Raw genomic sequence first — 22,035 nt, forward strand, 5'->3', positions numbered from 1 at the left:
AAAAAGTCATCAAACCAGATGACACAAATCAAATGACATTTCACTTTGTTTTGGTCCATTTTGTTTGTTAGAGACAAGAGTGCAGCGGGGCCATCTCGGCTCACTGCAACGTCCAGCTCCTGGGCCCAAGCGATCCTCCCACCTCAGCCTCTCCAGTAACTGGAATAACAGGTAGGCACCACCAGGCCCAACTAATCTTTTTTCGAATTTTTTGTAGAGATGGGGTTTCGCTATGATGCCCTGGCTACTCTTCAACTCCTGGACTCGAGTGATCTGCCCACCTCGGCCCCCTAAAGTGCTGGGATTACAGGCCTGAGCTGTGTAATTTCATGCCGCGTGACACAGCCCAGTAAAAAGGAAGAAACCCCACGGGTCCAGCGTCTACTCACAGGGGTGGGATGATGGCTGATAAATCCCAGCAGGAGCCAAAAGAGGAGCCACCACCGCAGCCGCATGTCCTGGTCCTTTCAGGGCGCCCTGAGGCGGCCAGGACAGAGGTGGAGGTGGCTTAGGGCAGGGGGCAGGGAAGGGTAGGGGACCGGGCCGGATCTGAGTTGGGGAGGGGGAGGGGAGGGGGAGGGGAAGGGGAGGGGAAGGAGGGAAGTAAGGGAAGGGAAAGGAGAAGGGGGCTGTTGGGCACCTGGAGGAGGTGGAGGAGGAGGAGGAGAAGAAAGGGGTCTGGGAAAGGATCCGGATCAAATTAAGTTCTCAAGCGCTGGTGGAAGGTTTAGCTACAGGTCACGGAGAAGATCAGGGAAGCAACAGGACACGCGGGGCAAGGGAGCGTGAGGCTTAGGAGCAATTAGAGGGAGACAAAAAGGTTCTGCTATCCACCAAACCTTCTTCGGTCTGGGCCCTCCCTTGGCAACCCTGGGGCTTTATACTCCCTCTCCACCAATCCCTGATGACCCCGGTGGTGCCTCACAATGGACAATGCCAAGTAGCGCCCGCATCATTCCAATGACCCCTCCCCCATCTCAGTCTCCCACACTCCTCGCAAGGACAGGTCCTCTCTGGAACCTTCACAAACCTGATTTCTGGTCCTCCCCAACCAGCTCCCTGTCCCTGCTTCTGGGCGCTCCTTCCTTCCTGAGCTCCCAGGGTTCCTCAAGGTCACTTTTGGTGACAAAACATAAAAAACAAATGATGGCAGGATGGCAGGAAGAACCTCATACCCAAGCAGAGTGCCAGGTTTTACAGCCTCCGCTCAGCCATTCATATCCTAAGCAACAAAACATCAGCAGGATGCGGAAGGTCCCGATAGTAAACCATCTCCATCACATCCATGTAGCCATCCGTCCATCAACCTGTATCTCAGGAACAAATGTAGATACATTCATTTTAAGCATGCATGGTACATTTACAAAAATTAACCTGACTTATTTTGTTCCAGCAAATCTCAATATACTTGAGAGCAATCAAATCACACAGCATGTTTCTGATCATATAACTGTGCTAGAACTCAATGATTAAAAGCTAATTCAAAATTATTATTTGCTTGGAAATTCAAAGTGCCCTTATAAGACATAAACATAAGAAAGAATCCAAAATGAAACAAGATCGCCTTTCAACTCAATGATAAGATCATAACATGGCAATAAAATGTCTCCTTCTGGCCTGGGAATTCCTCTTTGTGGCACAAGGTTGTGTGATCTCAAATCACTCCTAACCCACCTAGACATTTTAACATCCGAAACCGAGTGATGATGTCCTTATCTATATCATCTTACTGCCCGTGTGTGTGGACTTTAAATTCTGAACCCAAATGAGGGGGAGAAAACCAAGTTGACTTTCATGATTGACCTCTCAGGGATGTCCAAGGAATCTGTGCATTTCAAGAAACAAAGTTCATCAACTTCTCTCCTAAGGTATTTGCCCACAATACCCAGAGGGCTTGGCAGCATCATGTGTGATGGGTGGGGAGCTCCAAGCAGGTGGGCAGGACCCAGGGGCCTGGTGACCAGGACAGACCCCCCACTGTCCATCACCTTTCCTGGTCCTGTCCTCTGCTAAACTTCCCACAGGCCTTCTGCCCGATCACACAGAGTGTGCCCAAACTCTCTCAGGCCTCTGGCAGCTGAAAACCACTGCTTTAAATCCCTTTACCATTTACTATGACATAAGGTTATTGTAAACAGGAAATATTCTATTGATGCTACAAATGGAAAGCCAATGCCTTTACCATAAATAGAAAAACAACCCTAAGAAGCAAGCAAAACAAAAACAAAACAGGGGCTGGGTGTGGTGGCTCACGCCTGTAATCCCAGCACTTTGGGAGGCCGAGGTGGGCGGATCACAAGGTCAGGAGTTCCAGACCAGCCTGGCCAATATGGTGAAACCCTGTCTCTAATAAAATACAAAAATTAGCCGGGTGTGGTGGTGGGCGCCTGTAGTCCCACCTACTTGGGAGGCTGAGGCAGGAGAATAGTTTGAACCCGGGAGGCAGAGTCTGCAGTGAGCCGAGATTGCACCACTCCACCCCAGCCTAGGCGACAGAGCGAGACTCTGTCTCAAAAACAGCAACAACTACAAACAAACAAAAAACAGGGTTAACGAAAGTATGGAATTCAATTCTTTTTATATGCTGCAGCCATGTTCCGGCCCTAGATTTGGCTGGGCATGGTGGCTCACGCCTGTAATCCCAGCACTTTGGGAGGCTGAGGCAGGCGGATCACGAGGTTAGGAGTTCGAGACCAGCCTGACCAACATGGTGAAACCCCGTCTCTACTAAAAATACAAAAATTAACCAGGCATGGTGGCACACGCCTGTAATCCCAGCTACTCAGGAGGCTGAGGCAGGACAATCCCTTGGACCCGGGAGGCGGAGGTTGCAGTGAGCCGAGATCGTACCATTGCACTCCAGCCTGGGTGACAGAATGGAATGACATTCTGTCTCAAAAAAAAAAAAAAAAAAAAAAAAAAGAAGCCCTAGATTTCGGTTGTGTTGGTTGTAAAAGGAGAGACCAAGTAAGTGGGGGTTGAAGTCAGATTAGAGCAAAAGTGAATGGCAGAGAGTAGTATAATGTCCATGAAGGGCTGCTAGAGTCACCGTGATCATAGCCCAAGCAGAGACAGGGAAAGGAAGATGTGAGCAGAGTTTGGGGTCTCGAACAATGGAGGTTATTCGTGCAGCCCAGGAAAGGCTCCTGGCAACCTCCCTTGCAGGCGGTCCCTCATGGAGGCATGGCCAGGCACCTTAGATTTGAGACCAGCTATGTTGCTGCTGACCAGCTGTGTGACCCTGGGCTGGTTTCCTTCCATACAATGGGAGTGCCAATGGCTGCAAGCATGCAAAGACCGTCTGAGGATAGGAGGAAGCAATCTGTTGAGCACCCGTGTACCTGAGTGTCATCACCTCCCAAGGGCATCCTTCGTTCCAGAGCTGGCACCTTGGAAGGCCCTTGGTCACTGAAGGCAGTGATGATGGTAACAGCAGTAAATCATCATTTACAGCTGATGAGGGAAGGCCAGGGGTAGGGCTCCTAGGTCCTGGATAACAATGAGGGTCTGGGCACTCCTGGGGACAGCTGAGTGGTAGGACTCCTGGGTCTCCAGGGGGCAGGTCCATCTTCAGTGGCATTGGGCCTAGGCTGGGATGCTGAGTTATCCACTGGAGCATCGGCAGTACAGGCAGGCACAGACGCAGTGGATCCATCGGAGGTGGCAGGTGTAGGATCATCTGGTGAGCAAGTAGAGTCACCAAGCCTGGCTGACCACTACCCCCACTATCCCCACAGACGATGCCCTGTCCCTTGCCTCATGCTCCGGCAGGGTACAGGCTCGCACCTGGGGCCTCATGGAGCATCTCTCTAAGACCTCTGTGTCCTGGTCATTGAATGGGCACTTGAGTCACCCAGGGCCATTGGAACAAAGAGGAAGAATCAGGCCCCACGATGTTTTGGGAGAGTGTTTAGCACAGGAAAATGCACAGAATACATGCACGACACGGGGGCACTGTCAGTGTGGGAGCAATAGTTTACAACCTCCAGCCCTAATCTGAGCACTCTCACCTGTGCAATCTGAAAGGAACAGGAGACTTGCAGGAAAAAGAGTGCCTGGATTTAACTTAAAGGAACTAAAATGTTGGAATTTTTACTCTTGATATCCTTCCAAATCAACTCTCTCAATGTTCCCATCCTCAAAACTATCATATGGGGTAACTGAGGCAGTCAGAGATTTACTGACTCAATGTCACTCAGTTGATTCTGAGTTCACTGCTGATTACATCTGACCAAACTGCTTTTTCTGAAGTCTACTCCGTTTCATCATGCTGGTGATGATTTTGTGCAGCTCTGGGACAAACTCCACCTGGCTGAGGATAAAGCAAATCTGCGGTGACTTAGTCCTCCTGTCATTTCCCGTCAGTTCCCCACTCTCCTCCTCTGCCCCTCCACAGTCTCCCATGCAGGCTGACACCATATGACGGCCTTAATGGAGTCCACCGAGTATTTCAGGTTCTCTCCTGGGCCACTTGAAAGTGGATGTACCCATGGGATTTGCTTTGACCCAGGAGATGTGAGTGGAAGTGAAGCGTGTCACCTCGAGGCAAAAGAGTTGGGAGCCATTGAGACTGGCCACCCTCTCCTTCATCTCTTAGAGCAGCTGACAGCTCCCATATGGAGGCTGCTCCTTTATTCTCGTGGCAGGATGAGGGCATGTGGGGCACAGGGCACAGGAGAGCCATGGAGGATGTGCAGCATGGGCAGGAAAAGAGCCTTCAGTGGTGTACATTTCCATCGTTTGGGGCTGTTTCTTACCTACAGTGATACCTAGCCCATCCTAGCAGGCATGCACCATCTACCCCACACTCTGTGATGCAGACTAGCCTGCCGTCAGAACATGAACTGGTGGTCAGACACACGTAGGTTTCAGTTCCAGCTCTGCCTCTTATTGACTGTAACCTCAGGCTTAACTTTCAGTCTCTGAGCCTCAGTTTCAACTCTGTAAAATGAGGTGGCTATACCATCTCAGGTTGCAGAGAGAATTAAATGAAATATAAGTGCATGTAGAGCATTGAACCCAGGGCCTGGCACACACAGTGAGTACTCAATGTTAGCCATGTAGCTTCATGATGCATACTGATTGTCAATATTCAGACAATCCAGTAAAGTATTACCAAAAATAAAAGTAAACTTATTTGCATATGTATTCTTTCAATCTTTATTTTTAAACAGGGTAAAACTATGCATATTCTTTCATAGCCAGTGTTTTTCTCTTCATAGTATATTGTTAAAATAATTTTATCTTGGACCGGGTGCAGTGGCTCACACCTATAGTCCCAGCACTTTGGGAGGCCACGGTGGGTAGATTACGAGGTCAGGAGTTGACACGAGCCTGGCCAATATGGTGAAACCCCATCTCTACTAAGAATACAAAAATTAGCTGGGCATGATGGTGCACACCTGTAGTCCCAGCTACTCAGAGGCTGAGGCAGAGGAATTGCTTGAACCCGGGAGACGGAGGTTGCAGTGAGCCAAGATTGTGCCACTGCACTCCAGCCTGGGCGACAGAGTGAAACTCTGTCTCTCTCTCTCTCTGTGTGTGTGTGTGTGTGTGTGTGTGTGTGTGTGTGTGTGTGTGTGTGTGTGTGTGTGTGTGTGTGTATCTATATAAATCTCAAAAATAAAAGATCATTTTTGAGATTATCATTTTAAAAGACAAGATAATGTTCAACTTAATGACTAATTTAATTATTACTGTTGGACTTTTTGTAGACTGCACAGAGCATTCAAAACAAATGAAGGAGAATAAAAAATATGTATTACATGTTGTAAAATAAATGTGATGTGGTTAATTCTTTTATTCAAAATTATAGAACATATATATGTACTATAGAATGTATTTCTTATTATGAGTCATGTTAAAAAGTAGTTTAGAAGCCGTTGATTTGAATTTCCTTTTCAAATTTTGCAGGATAATTTTTTTTTTTTTTTTTTTTTTTGACAGAGTCTCGTTCTGTCGCACAGTCTGGAGTGCAATGGCGTGATCTCGGCCCACTAAAACCTCCACCTCCTGAATCTAAGCAATTCTCCTGTCTCAGCCTCCTGAGTAGCTGGGACTACAGGCTCACACCACCATGCCTGGCTAATTTTTGTATTTTTAGTAGGGATGAGGTTTTGCCGTATTGGTCAGGCTGGTATTGAAGTCCTGGCCTCAGGTGATCCACCAGCCTCAGCCTCCCAAAATGCTGGGATTACAGGCATGAGTCACCATGCCCAGCCTAAACTTGGCAAGATAATAAATAACCTTTTTAAGTGTCATTGGGCACTTGTCTGGTTGTTTTTCTTTAGGTTACCATGCCAGCAATGATTCCTTTTGAGTTTCTGACAGAAGATAGTGGTTTTCATCCAAATAAGTCAACTACTCTACCCCATCCCTAAGCCACTTGTATGGAAAGAAAAAGAGGAAGAAGCCAGTACTGTGACTGCATAAGCTTCCCCCAGCATCACCCGCTATGAGATGTGTGGCGGCTGAGACCCGGGAACTGCTCAAGGGCACCAGGCCCCATCTGTCTGCACTCACTCACCTTCCTCAGGTACTCGCATGGGCATGTCACTGACTTTACGTGCTGCTGCAGCTCCTTGGTGAGCTGGCCCTGGTCATGGGACAGGAACTGTGGGGTTAGGACAATAGAGAGCTTCACCATTTGCAGAATGAGAACAGGGGCTCATCATGAGTGCCAACCTATTAGATAATTTTAAAAAAATGTGTTGAATGAGTGGAAAAACAAGGTGATGTTTCAGTCTATAGTGGTCAAGGGCTTCAGAAAGGGACAGAACCAAGTTCAAATTCCTGTACTTTGAATTTCTACTTCATGCCATGCAAAATTACTTTACCCCTTTTAACCTCAGTTTTCTTCTGTGTGAAACAGGAACAATAGTTTCATTCGTCATTCAGTTTCTCTCAAGGTTTCACGAGATCATACCTATAAAACATCCAAGTCATTTAAATGTATCATCATTTCGGTCATAATTAGTGGGATCCATTTCACTATTATTGGATATACAGTTCTGTGCCTGAAACCTACAAAAAAAGAAAATGTTAAGTCTAAAAAGCATTAGTGATTTCTCATTTTTATATTACTAATTATAACCCTATTTAATCACACAAGGCCTTGTCCGTGGCAGGTGCTCAATAAACACTTGTCGAATCAATGCATGTGGGCTCCGGAGCCACACTGTTTAGATTCTATTCTGCCTCCACCACTTATCAGCTGTGGGATCTGGGTAAGATAATTCACCTCTTTATGTGTGCACTTCCCTCTCCATAAACTATATATAATGAGAATCCTTAGCTCATTCAGTTGTGGTGAGGGGTGAATGATTTGGCACACAGGAGGGGCTTGTTAAACATTAGCTGTGATGATCTCCTTCCAAATCTTCATTTTCAGAGCCACAGATGAGGCCATAGTGCAACCAGGTGACCTTAGAGTGTAAGTACACATGATCGCCAGCTATGCTCTATCTCCACCATAGGTCCAAGACTGGGTAGTTCTGGCCTGGAGGCTTCTGCTGCATCTGCCTTCTCAGTGTTCACCTAAGGACTTTTGTATTTTCCTCCTCACATCCCCACAGATGGGGTTCAGGCTGCCGGACACAGCTGGGTGATGCCAGGGCAGTGGTCACCGGTGCCAGCCCCGTGAGGTAGCTGGAGGACCATTGTTCCTTCCTTCTCAGGCTCTGGGTAGATGCCAGGGCTGGGGTGACCCATGCCCTCAAGTTTCTTGCTTTGGTGGGCCATATTTTCCCTTGGCAAAGAGGGTAAAGGTCACAGGATGCCGGAGAGCTGTGACTTCTCTGTGCCCTGGGCCCAAACTATGAAGACCTGACACACTATGCTAAAAGTCCAAGGCTGGGTGCTCCCCAGAGCTTCTTGCCTCACCGCTTCTGCTGAGGGAGGAATGAATACTATGTCCTCCCAGAGCTTTGGGAGCTTGTAGCAAGCAGCCTCCCCAGCGCAAAATCTCTTGGAAACCTCTAACTGTGTCTGAAACATTAGTGCAAATGTTGCATCCTATTTCCCATATGTCCGCATGTTTTAGGAAAAAACCCTCAATTTCCTAAATATGCAAGAAAAATCGGTATTGTAGGACAATGTGACTTTTTAAAAAACGTTATTTAAAAATCTTCCCCACCTCCTTTTCTGCCCTCCAAGACTGCCAAATACTTGTTGAACATATATTATTAAATGCCTACTACATGCCAGCCATGATTCATGGTCTTGGGGACACAGCAGAGAACGAACTGACAGGATTCCTCTCTTATGTAACTCACATTCTTATATGATAATGATAAGGGTTAACATTAATTAAGCTGTCACTACGTGTTAGTCACGGTGCAGTCATTCCCACACATTATTACACTTAAACCTGCTAGCAAGCTTGCGAGGTAGTTAGTTGTTTTTCCTTTAAAAACTGAGTCTCGGAATGATGAAGCACTCTGTCCAATGTCACACAGCTAGTAAGTGTGGAGACCTTGCATCCAATCAATGCCCGTCTCATTCTAAAGGCCATGTTATGTGTTCTCCAGCCCATGGAGAATAATTTTAACACAGTCAATGAAATTTCTACACAACAATGTTCTTGTCTCAAGTCCAAGAATGCCTCCTACACCTCCTATAATACTGGCTTTCTGGTGAGTAAAGATGCCATTCTCATGTGTAATCAGGTGGCAAATGGAGATATGACCAAAGTAACCATCTGCCTACACTCATAACCCTGTACACACTCTTCCTGTGTCGATTCAATTCAAGTACCCCTTTTGATCACTTAGCAAATCTGACCTTTAAAAGGGTTAAGGTTTTTATATCCATGTAAGTTTCTGTACTGCTTTGGAAGTCTCTGGTAAAATTAATACTCTTTTAATAGTGACCTTGATTCTGTTTTGATCAAGTGTTTTCAAACTTGACGTCTTTGATGGGTTTCTCCAGTGTCAAAATCCTAAATCAAGTCTTTTTGGCTTAAAACTAACTTTGGGATTTTTTCAGGTGCATCCCTTGGGGAGTCCAAAGAATGTATCTCTCATCTTGTAGAGGTATTAAGTGATTCGATTTATTTGGTAGATTAAATGGGCAGGCATTGTCAAATGTGGCAATACTGCATGGGAGGGCACTGTCAAGTGAGGTGACATTAGATCTCATCTCAGTTATATTTATGGGTATGTTGTTGATATACGTGTTCCAAAAATTGCATACATTTATACAAATTTAATATGATTTGTAATTTTGATAGTTATGCTAAATATTTGTTAAATTTATATTTGTACAAACATGTCATGAATGGCTGGGCACCATCACTCATGCCTGTACTCCCAGCACTTTGGGAGACAAAGGCATGTGGATCACCTGAGGTCGGGAGTTCCAGACCAGCCTAATAGAGTGAAACCCTGTCTCCACTAAAAATACAAAAATTAGCCATGCCTGGTGGCACATGCCTGTAGTCTCAGCTACTCGGGAGGCTGAGACAGGAGAATTGCTTGAACCCAGGAGGCGGAGGTTGCAGTGAGCCGAGATCATGCCACTGCACTCCCGCCTGGGTGACAGAGGTAGAATCTATCTTAAAAAAAAAAAAAAAGTTATTAATTATTTCTGAAGATTGTATGAAATTTATAAAAGTCTGGTGGCCCTGATATGATGCTGTCAGTCATGATTCTGATTACTGTCTTAAAATGCTGCACATAAGTAAATTTCCTTGTGAACTGGGAAGTTTCATCAGACTTTTATCCTAACTATTGTTTCCATCATCCACAGTTACTGTTCTGAATTCTTCTCTAAAAATATTTGTAATTGGCAATAGTCCAAATTTTCTTTTGTTTTCTTTCCTGTTTTTGAGACACGGTCTGGCTCTGTCGCCTAAGCTGGAGTGCAGTGGTGGGATCTCGGCTCACTGCAAACTCCGCCTCCCGGGTTCACGCCATTCTCCTGCCTCAGCCTCCCAAGTAGCTGGGACTACAGGTGCCTGCCACCACGTCCAGCTAATTTTTTGTATTTTTAGTAGAGACAGGGTTTCACTGTGTTAGCCAGGATGGTCTCAATCTCCTGATCTCGTGATCTCCGCGCCTCGGCCTCCCAAAGTGCTGGGATTACAGGTGTGAGCCACCGTGCCCAGCCTAATTTTTGCATTTTTAGTAGAGAGGAGGTTTCACCATGTTGGCCAGGGTGGTCTCGATCTCCTGACCTTGTAATCCGCCTGCCTCGGCCTCCCAAAGTGCTGGGATTACAGGCGTGAGCCACTGCAACTGACATTTTTTCTTTTCCTTTTTTTTTTTTTTTTGAGACAGAGACTCACTCTGTCACCCAGGCTGGAGTGCAGTGGCATGATTTTGGCTCACTGCAACCTCCACCTCCTGAGTTCAAACAATTATCCTGCCTCATCCTTCGGAGTACCTGGGATTACAGGTGCGTGCCACCGTGCCCGGCTCATTTTTGTATTCTTAGTAGAGACGGCATTTCGCCATGTTGGCCAGGCTGGTCTCAAACTCCTGGCCTCAACTGATCCACTCTCATTGGCCTTCCAAGGTGCTGGGATTATAGGCGTGAGCCACCACAACTGGCTCAGTAAATACATTTTTTATTATCAAAAAAGAGTAGTGTATGGTTGGCGTATTCTGTGTAGAATGTATTTTATTGATGTCTCCTATTTTTATAATTTCTCAGTTAAGTACTTTTTAATTAATGCTTTTTAGTTTTGGGCAGATTCAGTTGACTAAAGCACCTCATTTCTCAGATACATGAAATAAAATATTTGGCTTCTTTTCCAATTTCACACTGATGTTATTTTGTGAAAATCAGTGCTTTAAGATAAATCTTTATACGTTAAGGTAAACATGAGAAACTTGATCTAATATTTAATATTTATTCAGTTCTACACTTTACTAACTTCTACACCAGCAGATTTAGACATTATGTAACCATCTCAAGAAGTTTCACTTGGATGTAATGCTTCACGCTTGTAATCCCAGCACTTTAGGAGGCTGAGGTGGGAGGACTGCTTAAGGCAAGGAGTCTGAGACCAGCCTGGGCAATACAGCAAGATCCCATCTCTATTTTAAAGAAAAGTTTCACTTTGGGAGGCCAAGGCGGGTGGATCACAAGGTCAGGAGATCGAGACCATCCTGGCTAACATAGTAAAACCCCATCTCTACTAAAAATATAAAAAATTAGCCGGGCGGGGCGGTGGGCGCCTGTAGTCCCAGCTACTCGGGAGGCTGAGGCAGAAGAATGGTGTGAACCCGGGAGGCAGAGCTTGCAGTGAGCTGAGATTGCGCCACTGCACTCCAGCCTGGGCGACAGAGCGACACTCCATCTCAGAAAAAAAAAAAAAAAAAAAAAGTTTCGGCAAATTCCATCTAAGAATTCCACCAGAGTTCTGTTGTCTCCAATGTCATCTTCCACAGATTTCAAGTTGTGAAGCCCTGAACTGTTAATTTATCTTGAGAATGTATATTTAAGCTTAATTTAAGACTATATACCTAAAAATTGAGCATATAATTTCTATCATTTGTTTATGTAAGTTTCTGTAAGTCATAAGTATGTGGTTTCCAAGTGTATAATTTATCTGAATGTAATAGGCATTAATATATTTTACATTACTGGGACCATAGTACAGAAATTTCTAAATGGCTTGTAAAATAACTTGTTATTTGTGTTGTTGTAAAAGCAGTTAATACAATGGAAAAACTCGTAAGAAGAAGATACAGTTTAACATCAAAAAGTTTACCCAAGGTAATTATGAGTACTACCTGGCAAAACTTCACAGAAGCTGTGGTATCACTTTTATGATGGAAGAATAGTGTTTGCATTTTGTGTAAAAGTACTTGCGGCTGGGCGTGGTGGCTCATGTCCCAGTGCTTTGGGAGGCGAAGGCAGGTGGATCATCTCAGCCCAGGAGTTTGAGACCAGCCTAGGCAACGTGGCAAGAGGCTGTCTCTCCAAAACCTACAAAATTTAGCCAAGCATGGTGGTGTGAGCCTGTACTCCCAGCTACTTGGGAGACTCACGCTGGAGGATCTCTCGAGCCCAGGAGGCAGAAGATGAATAAATAAATGGATGCAACTGAATGGGATGAGGTCTCTCTTGAAGGAGAGAGCAAAAGAGATTTAAATAGTAACAATTACAATAAGGCTGGGCGCGGTGGCTCACGCTTGTAATCCCAGAACTTTGGGAGGCCAAGGCAGGCAGATCGGTTGAGGTCAGGAGTTCAAGACCAGCATGGCCAACACGGTGAAACCCTGTCTCTATTAAAAATACAAAATTAGCCGGACATGGTAGTGCGTGCCTGTGGTCTCGGCTACTCAGGTGGCTGAGACAGGAGAATTGCCTGAACCTGGTAGGCACAGGTTGTAGTGAGCCGATAAATATAAAAAGTATTAAGAGTACTAACAGAGGAAAGTTTCCACTGATCACCTTTTAGCTTTAAATAATGCAGAAGCATTTGCCCAGTTTACTTGTAATTAAAAATCATGCATCATTCACAATTTATATCTTTTTTGTTTGTACAAAAATGAACACAAGTTATTCTCTTTTATCTGTATTGTCATTGGTTTGGTGAGAGGGAATTAGGCCACTTGAGAGTTTGTGTGTGTTTACAATTTTCTGGCCAGGCACGGTGGCTCATGCCTGTAATCCCAGCACTTTGGGAGGCCAAGGCGGGCAGATCACTTGAGCTCAGGAGTTCGAGACCAAATTGGGCAACATGGTGAAACCCCATCTCTACGAAAAATGCAAAAATTAGCTGAGTGCCGTGGCTTGCACCTGTCCTCCCAGCTACTTGGGGGGCTGAGGCAGTAGGATCGCTCAAGCCCAGGAGGTGGAGGTTGCAGTGAGCCGAGATCACGCCACTGCACACCAGGAAGGGCAACAGAGCAAGACTCTGTCTTAAGAAAAAAAAAAAAGAAAGAAAAGAAAATTAACTTTGGTATTTCAGATTGTATTTAAATGGAGACTTAACATGAACTATGTTCATAACAGTTGACCAAATTAAGTGTAGATCGTCTCTTTAATAAAGAGATCATCTGGAACTGCAATTTCTAACTCATACATCATTGCTACAAACCTTATTTGTTTACTGTTTCTCTTCGAAGGACCATCAGTCATCCTTTAAAATTCATTTGAAGCTCTGAAAAGATATTTTTTGTTACATGGGCAATTTACTTTTAGTACAGTAAAATGTTATGTGAATTTCTACAGTATGTTTGCCAAAATGAATTATATCTAGAATACGCTTAACAATATATTCTGGAGGCAGCTTTCATTTGAAATTAGGCTCATCTTCTGAGAGTATGAAAAAGTTAATGGGTTTTTGTGCCTGAAGATTTTGATGTTGCATTTGGCTACATTTAATCCACTTTCACCCATAAGTTTTAGCAACTAAAAAAATTAAATCACTGCTAATGCAATTAAAATGCATTTCTCTCCAGGCTGGAGTGCAGTGGCACAATCTCGGCTCACTGCAAGCTCCGCCTCCCTGGTTCACACCATTCTCCTGCCTCAGCCTCCCTAGTAGCTGGGATTACATGTGCCCGCCACCACGCCCGGCTAATTTTTTTTTTTTTTTTAATGAGGCGGAGTCTCGCTCCGTTAACCAGGCTGGAGTGCAATGGCATGATCCTGGATCACTGCAACCTCTGCTTCCTGGGTTCAAGTGATTCTCCTGCCTTGCTGGGATGACAGACGTGCACCACAATGTCCGGCTAATTTTGTATTTTTAGTAGAGACATGCTTCACCATACTGGCCAGGCTGGTCTTGAACTTCTGACCTCAGGTGATCCCACCTTGGCCTCCCAAAGTGCTGGGATTACAGGCATGAGCCACTGTGCCCAGCTTAAGATCTCTGTTTTAATGTTAATGCTGGTCAGTTGTGTCTGGATTCCAGAGGGAGGAAGGTAGAATGAGGCATGTTGACACCTCCCCTTCCCATCATGGCCTAAGCTGGTCTTTTCAGTTTACTTTGGAATGTCCTTGGTCAACAGGAAGGGTCCATTCAGTCGGATTGGGTGGCTTAGAATTTTATTTTTGGTTTACATCTCAACTATCACAGCAGCCGGGCGCGGTGGCTTCACAGCTGTAATCCCAGCACATTGGGAGGCTGAGGCAGGGGTATCACCTGAGGTCAAGGGTTCTAGACCAGCCTGACCAACACGGAGAAACCCCCCGTCTCTACTAAAAATACAAAATTACCCGGGCGTGGTGGTACATGCCTGTAATCCCAGCTACTCGGGAGGCTGAGGAAGGAGAATCGCTTGTACCTGGGAGGCGGAGGTTGTGGTGAGCTGAGATCGTGCCACTGCACTCCAGCCTGGGCAACAAGAGCCAAACTCTGTCTTAAATAAATAAATAAATAAATAAATAAATAAATAAATTATCACAGCATAAAGTAGGAGGAATATTTTGTTACTGTCTAGTTAAACTGGTTAATGCAGAAAGGAAGTCTGGAAATTCCAGTTTTAAAGTAAAATTTTGGACATTGTAGGATTGATTATTTGGCATAGTTGTGATGTTTGTTCCCACATTGTGGTTTTGTTGGCAGGGCAGCCTTTAAGGACCTGTATATTTTCTTCTAGACTCTATATATTCCCTGTGAGTATTAGTTGTATGGTCAAACTGGCAAATTTTACCATAGGTATAAATAATAGAGAATGTGGAAGAATAGTGAATAGTGTCAGAGATAGTTAAAAGTCCATAAAGTAGTAGAGAAGGTAATAAGTAATACTGGCTTGGACTAAATATTTGTTGAATAAATGTTTTAAAAAACAGGCTACCTACAATTTGTGTTGAAGATATGAATGAATGAAGTTTCCACACCCTTATGTGGAGTCCTGATAAGTAAGCAACAATAAGGAAGGGTCCCCAGGTGGGGGAGAGCCCCAAGTAGAGAACAATAATGAACAATTATTGTATGAACAATTTGTTAGAGACAGCTAATCACAAACAACCTGCGGGCACAATGACCTCATTCCACACATAGCACCCTTCAGCAGGACCCTATAAAACTTTCCTCCAGCCCTTGCCTCTTTGCAGGTAGCCCCTTCTCTGCTGAGCTGCCCATTGCAACATATTTTCATAATTTCTCTAATAAATCTGCCCTTCTTTACCTACAACTATCTTGGTAAATGGCTTTACCACCTGCAAAACTGACCCTAGGTTGTTGCTACCCGATATGCTTTGGCTGCGTCCCCACCCAAATTTCATCTTGAACTGTAGTTCCCATAATCCCCATGTGTCGTGGGGGGGACCCGGTAGGAGGTAATCGAATCATGGGGGCAGGTTTTTCCCATACTGTTCTCGTGATAGTGAATACATCGCACTAAATCTGATGGTTTTATAAAGGGCAGTTTCCCTGCACGTGCTCTCTTGCCTGCTGCCATGTAAGACATACCTTTTTGCTCCTTCTTTGCCTTCCACCATGATTCTGAGGCCTCTCCAGCCTTGTGGAACTGTGAGTACATTAAACCTCTTTTTCTTTATAAATTACCCAGTTTCAAGTATTTCTTCATAGCAGTATGAAAAGTAACTAATACACTACCCGAGACACCTTAGGAGATTTGTAATAGCTGTAATGCCAGGTCCACCATATTTTTAGCATAAAGCAAATGTTTATGCGTGATATGACTGCACAGGCTTTCTTTCAGCTGGAGCCATAGCAACTCAAGTAGTAACCCTATCTTAGTCTGATTAAAAGTAAATATTAGTCTGGGCATGGTGGGACATGCCTGTAATCCCAGTACTTTGGGAGGCTGAGACAGAAGGATTGCTTGAGCTCAGGAGTTTGAGACCAGCCTGGGCAACATGGAAAAACACCGTCTCTACAAAAAATACAAAAACTAGCTGAGCGTGGTGGCACACACCTGTAGTCCCAGCACCTTGGGAGGGTGAGGCAGGAGGATCTCTTGAACCCAGGAGGTGGAAGCCGCAGTGGGCAGAGATCATGTCAGAGGTGTGTGAACCAGAGCAACTCCATCTTAAATAGGAGCCGGGAAAAATGAGGCTGAAACTACTGGGCTGCATTCCCTGATGGTTAAGGCATTCTAAGTCACAGGATGACATAGAAGGTCAGCACAAAATACCAGTCATAAAGACCTTGCTGATAAAACAGGTTGCAGTGAAGGAGCTGGCCAAAACCCACCAAAACCAAAATAGAGACAAGACTGACCTCCCATCATCCTCCCTGCTACACTCCTACCAGCACCATGACAGTTTACAAATGCCACGGCAACATCAAGAAGTTACCCTATATGGTCTAAAAAGAGGAGGCATGAAAAATCCACTCCTTGTTTAGCATATCATCAAGAAATAACCATAAAAATGGGCAACCAGCAGCCCTCACGGCTGCTCCGTCTATGGGGTAGCCATTCTTTTATTCCTTTACTTTCTCTCTTTTTTTTTGAGATGGAGTCTCCCTCTGTCACCCAGGCTGGAGTGCAGTGGCACGATCTCGGCTTACTGCAAGCTTTGCCTCCCGGGTTCATCCCATTCTCCTGCCTCAGCCCCCAGAGTAGGTGGGACTACAGGCGCCCGCCACCACACTTGGCTAATTTTTTTGTATTTTTAGTAGAGATGAGGTTTCACCGTGTTAACCAGAATGGTCTTGATCTCCTGACCTCGTGATCCACCTGTCTCGGCCTCCCAAAGTGCTGGGATTACAGGAGTGAGCCACCGTGCGCCTCCTCCTTTACTTTCTTAATAAACTTGCTTTCACTTCACACTGTGGCATCACCCTGAATTCTTTCTTGCACAAGATCCAAGAACCCTCTCTTGGGGTCTAGATTGGGACCCCTTTCCTGTAACTATCATGCTACTGCACTCCAGCCTCGGCAACAGAGCAAGGCCCTGTCTCAAAAAAAAAAAAAAAAAAAAAAGGAACATGACTTAATACATTCATTTTGGAGGGTAAGTCTCTCAAAATAGGCCTTTCACTGGGGGAAAATGGTAAAAATACTCCCTGGTAATTCAAGAATTGGAAACTCCTGAGATGCTGCTCATATTAGCTGAACACTTATCAATACTTCACTTTTTTCCATATATACTCAAGGAACAAGTGCTATTTAAAGTGTTTCACTCCACTGTGCTAGGTGCAAGACTATAAAGACGTGTGAGGATCAACACTTTTATGAAAACCAGTGTCATTCTGGATATAGTTTCAGATGCTAGTGCAAACGAAGCTCTTGGTATACGGAAAAAGTATTCAACAATAAATTAGGCATGGTTGCTTCCATTTTCTGCCTCACATACTTTTTTTTTCGTGGTTAAAGTGATATAATGTCTATGATATTTTAGATTGGCAGTTTCAAACCAGTGGTCCTCAGCGTGCTTTTTATGACACCTACAAGGTTTGAAGACTTTGATTTCATATTAAAAATTTGGGTTTCAGGCTGGGTGTGGTGTTGCATGCCTGTAATCCCAGCACTTTGGGAGGCTGAGGCAGGAGAATCGCTTGAACCAGGGAGGTGGAGGTTGCAGTGAGCCAAGATCGCGCCACTGCACTCGAGCTTAGGCAATAGAGCAAGACTCCATCTCAAAAAATGAATAAATAAATAAATAAAATCTGGGTTTCAGGCCAGGTGTGGTGGTGCACTCCTGCAATCCCAGCACTTTGGGAGGCTGAGATGGGCAGACAGCTTGAGCTCAGGAATTCCAGACTAGCCTGGGCAACGTGGCAAAACCCCATGTCTACAAATAATTCAAAAAAATTAGCTGGGTGTAGTGGAGTGTGCCTGTAATCCCAGCAACGTGGGAGGCTGAAGTGAGAGGATTGCTTGAGCCTGGGAGGTTGATGTTACAGTGAGCTGAGATTGCCCTCCTACACTCCAACCTGGGCAACAGAGACAGACCTTGTCTTAAAAAATAAATAAATAAATAAATAAATAAATAAATTCTGGGTTTCTGGCATCTCCAAAAAAAAAAAAAAAAAAAAAAAAAAAAAAAAAAAAAAAGGAAAGGTCGGGGCACATGGCTGCTACAGTCCTCTATTAAGCAATGTGCCACAGCAGGGGTGCCTGACCCCTGGGCCATGGAACTGTTAGGAACTGTTAGGCCATGGGTCTGTGGCCTGTTAGGAACTGGGCCACAGAGCAGGAGGTGAATGGTGGGTAACAATTGAAGCTTCGTCTGTATTTCTGGCTGCTCCCCATTGCTTGCATTGCTGCCTCCTGTCAGATCAGCAGCATCATTAGATTCTTACAGGAGCATGAACCCTGTTGTGAATTGCACACACGAGGGATCCAGGTTGCATATTCCTTATGAGAATCTAATTCCTGATGATTTGTGGTGGAACAGTTTCATCCCAAGACCATTACCATCCTGCGCCCCATCCCTTGCTGCCTGTGGAAAAATTGTCTTCCACAAAGTCGGTCCCTGGTGCCAAAAATGTTGGGGACTGCTGTGCTTTAGAATCTGCCATGAATCTGCAGCCTCTATTATATAGCTCCCTATAGACTTTGCTTCCTACCATCTTACGTTCTGCCTTATAGGCATTTGAGTTTGCAACCCTTGTTTTTGTTAGTATGCTATGCTGGTGACATTGACCAAATTGACCACGCATTAATTATAAGCTTAGTTGGTGATGGCCTCAACGGAATAACGTGACATAAGTATTGTGACAATACTTCTTGCATGTATCTGCAGGTGGAATTGTAAACCTGGTGGTCCGAGATGGTCTAATTCGATCTTCCTATGTATCTCCTTATATTAATAGTGGTAACATTTGTGGTGGTGATTCAGCATTTCAATGCCTCTTCTCATGGCAACAACAAACGTTTTCCTTCTGAATCAACATTAACCTAGATGTTACTGCGGATCAAAATTAGACTCTACATTTTCAACCACAGAATTACTGGGCAGTAAAAATTTTTCTTAATATTGATTGCCTACATAGGTTGTGTAATTAGCATATGTTTACAGTTCTATGATTTCTACGTGGCTGCTACAGAGCTGGAGGGGGTAAAGCAACAGTGTTTTCTCAGTTGTGCGAGCAGCATTACATTATAATAAATAGGTAATATTAAACTGGGCTGATGAGAGTTGCAAAAGACTACTTTAATGTTCATATGGAACCAAAAAAGAGCCCGCATTGCCAAGACAATCCTAAGCCCAATGAACAAAGCTGGAGGCATCATGCTACCTGACTTCAAACTATACTACAAGGCTACAGTAAACAAAACAGCATGGTACTGGTACCAAAACAGACATATAGACCAATGGAACAGAACAGAGCCCTCAGAAATAATACCACACATCTACAACCATCTGATCTTTGACAAACCTGACAAAAACAAGAAATGTGGAAAGGATTCCCTATTTAATAAATAGTGCTGGGAAAACTGGCTAGCCCTATGTAGAAAGCTGAAACTGGATCCCCTCCTTACACCTTATACAAAAATTAATTCAAGATGGATTAAAGACTTAAATGTTAGACCTAAAGCCGTAAAAACCCTAGAAGAAAACCTAGGCAATACCATTCAGGACATAGGGATGGGCAAGGACTTCATGTCTAAAACACCAAAAGCAATGGCAACAGAAGCCAAAACTGACAAATGGGATCTAATTAAACTAAAGAGCTTCTGCACAGCAAAAGAAACTAGGATCAGTGTGAACAGGCAATCTAGAGAATGGGAGAAAATTTTTGCCATCTACTTATCTGACAAAAGGCTAATATCCAGAATCTACAAAGAACACCAACAAATTTACAAGAAAAAAAACAAACCCCATCAAAAAGTGGGCAAAGGATATGAACAGACACTTCTCAAAAGAAGACATTTATGCAGCCAACAGACACATGAAAAAATGCTCATCATCACTGGCCATCAGAGAAATGCAAATCAAAACCGCAATGAGATATCATCTCACACCAGTTAGAATGGCGATCATTAAAAAGTCAGGAAACAACAGGTGCTGGAGAGGATGTGGAGAAATAGGAACACTTTTACACTGTTGGTGGGACTGTAAACTGGTTCAACCATTGTGGAAGACAGTGTGGTGATTCCTCAGGGATCTAGAACTAGAAATATGATTTGACCCAGCCATCCCATTACTGGATACATACCCAAAGGATTATAAATCATGCTGCTATAAAGACATATGAACACATATGTTTATCGCGGCACTATTCACGATAGCGAAGACTTGGAACCAACACAAATGTCCATCAATGATAGAATGGATTAAGAAAATGTGGCACAGATACACCATGGAGTACTATGCAGCCATAAAAAAGGATGAGTTCATGTCCTTTGTAGAGACATGGATGAAGCTGGAAACGATCACTCTCAGCAAACTATCACAAGGACAAAAAACCAAACACCGCATGTTCTCACTCACAGATGGGAACTGAACAATGAGAACACTTGGACACAGGAAGGGGAACATCACACACTGGGGCCTCTTGTGTGGTGGGGGAGGGGGAAGGGATAGCAGTAGGAGATACACCTAATGTAAATGACGAGTTAATGGGTGCAGTACACCAACATGGCACATGTTTACATATGTAACAAACCTGCACATTGTGCACATGTACCCTATAACTTAAAGTATAATTCAAAAAAATAAGTAAATAAATAAAAAAAAAAAGAAACAATTGCTGGCTTTGGAATTCTCTTTCCTCCAAAATCGCCAAGGCCTCAATTTACTCATTGCTGAAAAAGGACGACTCTGTATATTTTTAAATGAAGAGTGTTGTTTTTACCTAAATCAATCTGGCCTGGTATATGACAACATAAAAAAACTCAAGGATAGAGTCCAAAAACTTGCCAACCAAGCAAATAATTATGCTGAACCCCCTTGGGCACTCTCTTAACTGGATGTCCTGGGTCCTCCCAATTCTTAGTCCTTTAACACCTGTTTTTCTCCTTCTCTTATTCGGACCGTGTGTCTTCTGTTTAGTTTCTCAATTCATACAAAACCGTATGATTCTATATGACAATAATTCTATATGACCAATAATTCAATAATTCTATATCACCAATAATTCTATATGACAAATGCTCCTTCTAACAACCCCACAGTATCAGCCCTTACCCCAAAATCTTTCTTCAGTTGAATCTCTCCCACTGTAGGTTCCCATGCCGCCCCTAATCCCGCTCGAAGCAGCCCTGAGAAACATCGCCCATTATCTCTCCATATCACCCCCAAAAATTTGCGCCACCCCAACACTTTACCACTATTTTGTTTTATTTTTCTTATTAACATAAGAAGACAGGAATGCCAGGCCTCTGAGTCCAAGCTAAGCCATCATATCCCAGTGACCTGCACGTATACATCCAGATGGCCTGAAGCAACTGAAGATCCACAGAAGTGAAAACAGCCTTAACTGAAGACATTCCACCATTGTCATTTGTTTCTGCCCCACCCTAACTGATCAATGTACTTTGTAATCTGCCCCACTCTTAAGAAGGTTCTTTATAACCTCCCCCACCCTTAAGAAGTTTCTTTGTAATTCTCCTCACCCTTGAGAATGTACTTTATGAGATCCACCTCCTGCCCCCAAAACACTGCTCTTAACTCCAACGCCTATCCCCACATCTATAAGAACCAGTGATAATCACACCACCCTTTGCTGACTCCTTTTTCGGACTCAGCCCGCCTGCACCCAGGTGAAATAAACAGCCATGTTGCTCACACAAAGCATGTTTGGTGGTCTCTTCACACAGACACATGAGACAGGAGTTCGAGACCAGCCTGGCCAATCTGGTGAAACTCTGTCTCTACTAAAAATACAAAAATTAGCTGGGCATAGTGGTGGGCACCTGTAATCCCAGCTACTCGGGAAGCTGAGGCACAAAAATTGCTTGAACCCAGGAGGCAGAGTTTGCAGTGAGCCAAGATCACACTGTCAGGCCTCTGAGCCCAAGCCAAGCCATTGCATCCCCTGTGACTTGCATGTACACATCCAGATGGCCTGAAGTAACTGAAGATCCACACAAGAAGTAAAAATAGCCTTAACTGTGACATTCCACCATTGTGATTTGTTTCTGCCCCACCCTAACTGTTCAATGTACTTTGTAATCTCCCCCACCCTTAAAAAGGTACTTTGTAATCTCCCCAACC

At 44.3% G+C, this 22,035-nt stretch overlaps 1 protein-coding gene across 25 annotated transcripts in view; it reads right to left on the bottom strand.

Moving 5' to 3' along the window:
• Nucleotides 1-22,035, bottom strand: part of LOC129394235 (nuclear pore complex-interacting protein family member B8-like) — a 50,293-nt gene that overhangs the window by 14,327 nt on the left and 13,931 nt on the right. For 3 of the 25 annotated variants that reach the window (XM_063598485.1, XM_055099924.2, XM_063598484.1), the window contains exons 2-3: nt 6,837-7,023; nt 6,527-6,613 (exon numbers count right to left, since the gene is read on the bottom strand). The exons of 2 other annotated variants lie outside the window; for them this stretch is intronic. In XM_063598485.1, coding sequence (XP_063454555.1) covers nt 6,527-6,613; nt 6,837-6,893 — 144 coding nt within the window. In that variant the 5' untranslated portion in view covers nt 6,894-7,023. 20 more of the 25 variants (XM_063598491.1, XM_063598492.1, XM_055099925.2 and 17 more) reach the window with 17 other exon arrangements.

The sequence above is a fragment of the Pan paniscus genome, chromosome 18 (assembly GCF_029289425.2).
Source record: "Pan paniscus chromosome 18, NHGRI_mPanPan1-v2.0_pri, whole genome shotgun sequence".
NCBI classification, from domain to species: domain Eukaryota; kingdom Metazoa; phylum Chordata; class Mammalia; order Primates; family Hominidae; genus Pan; species Pan paniscus.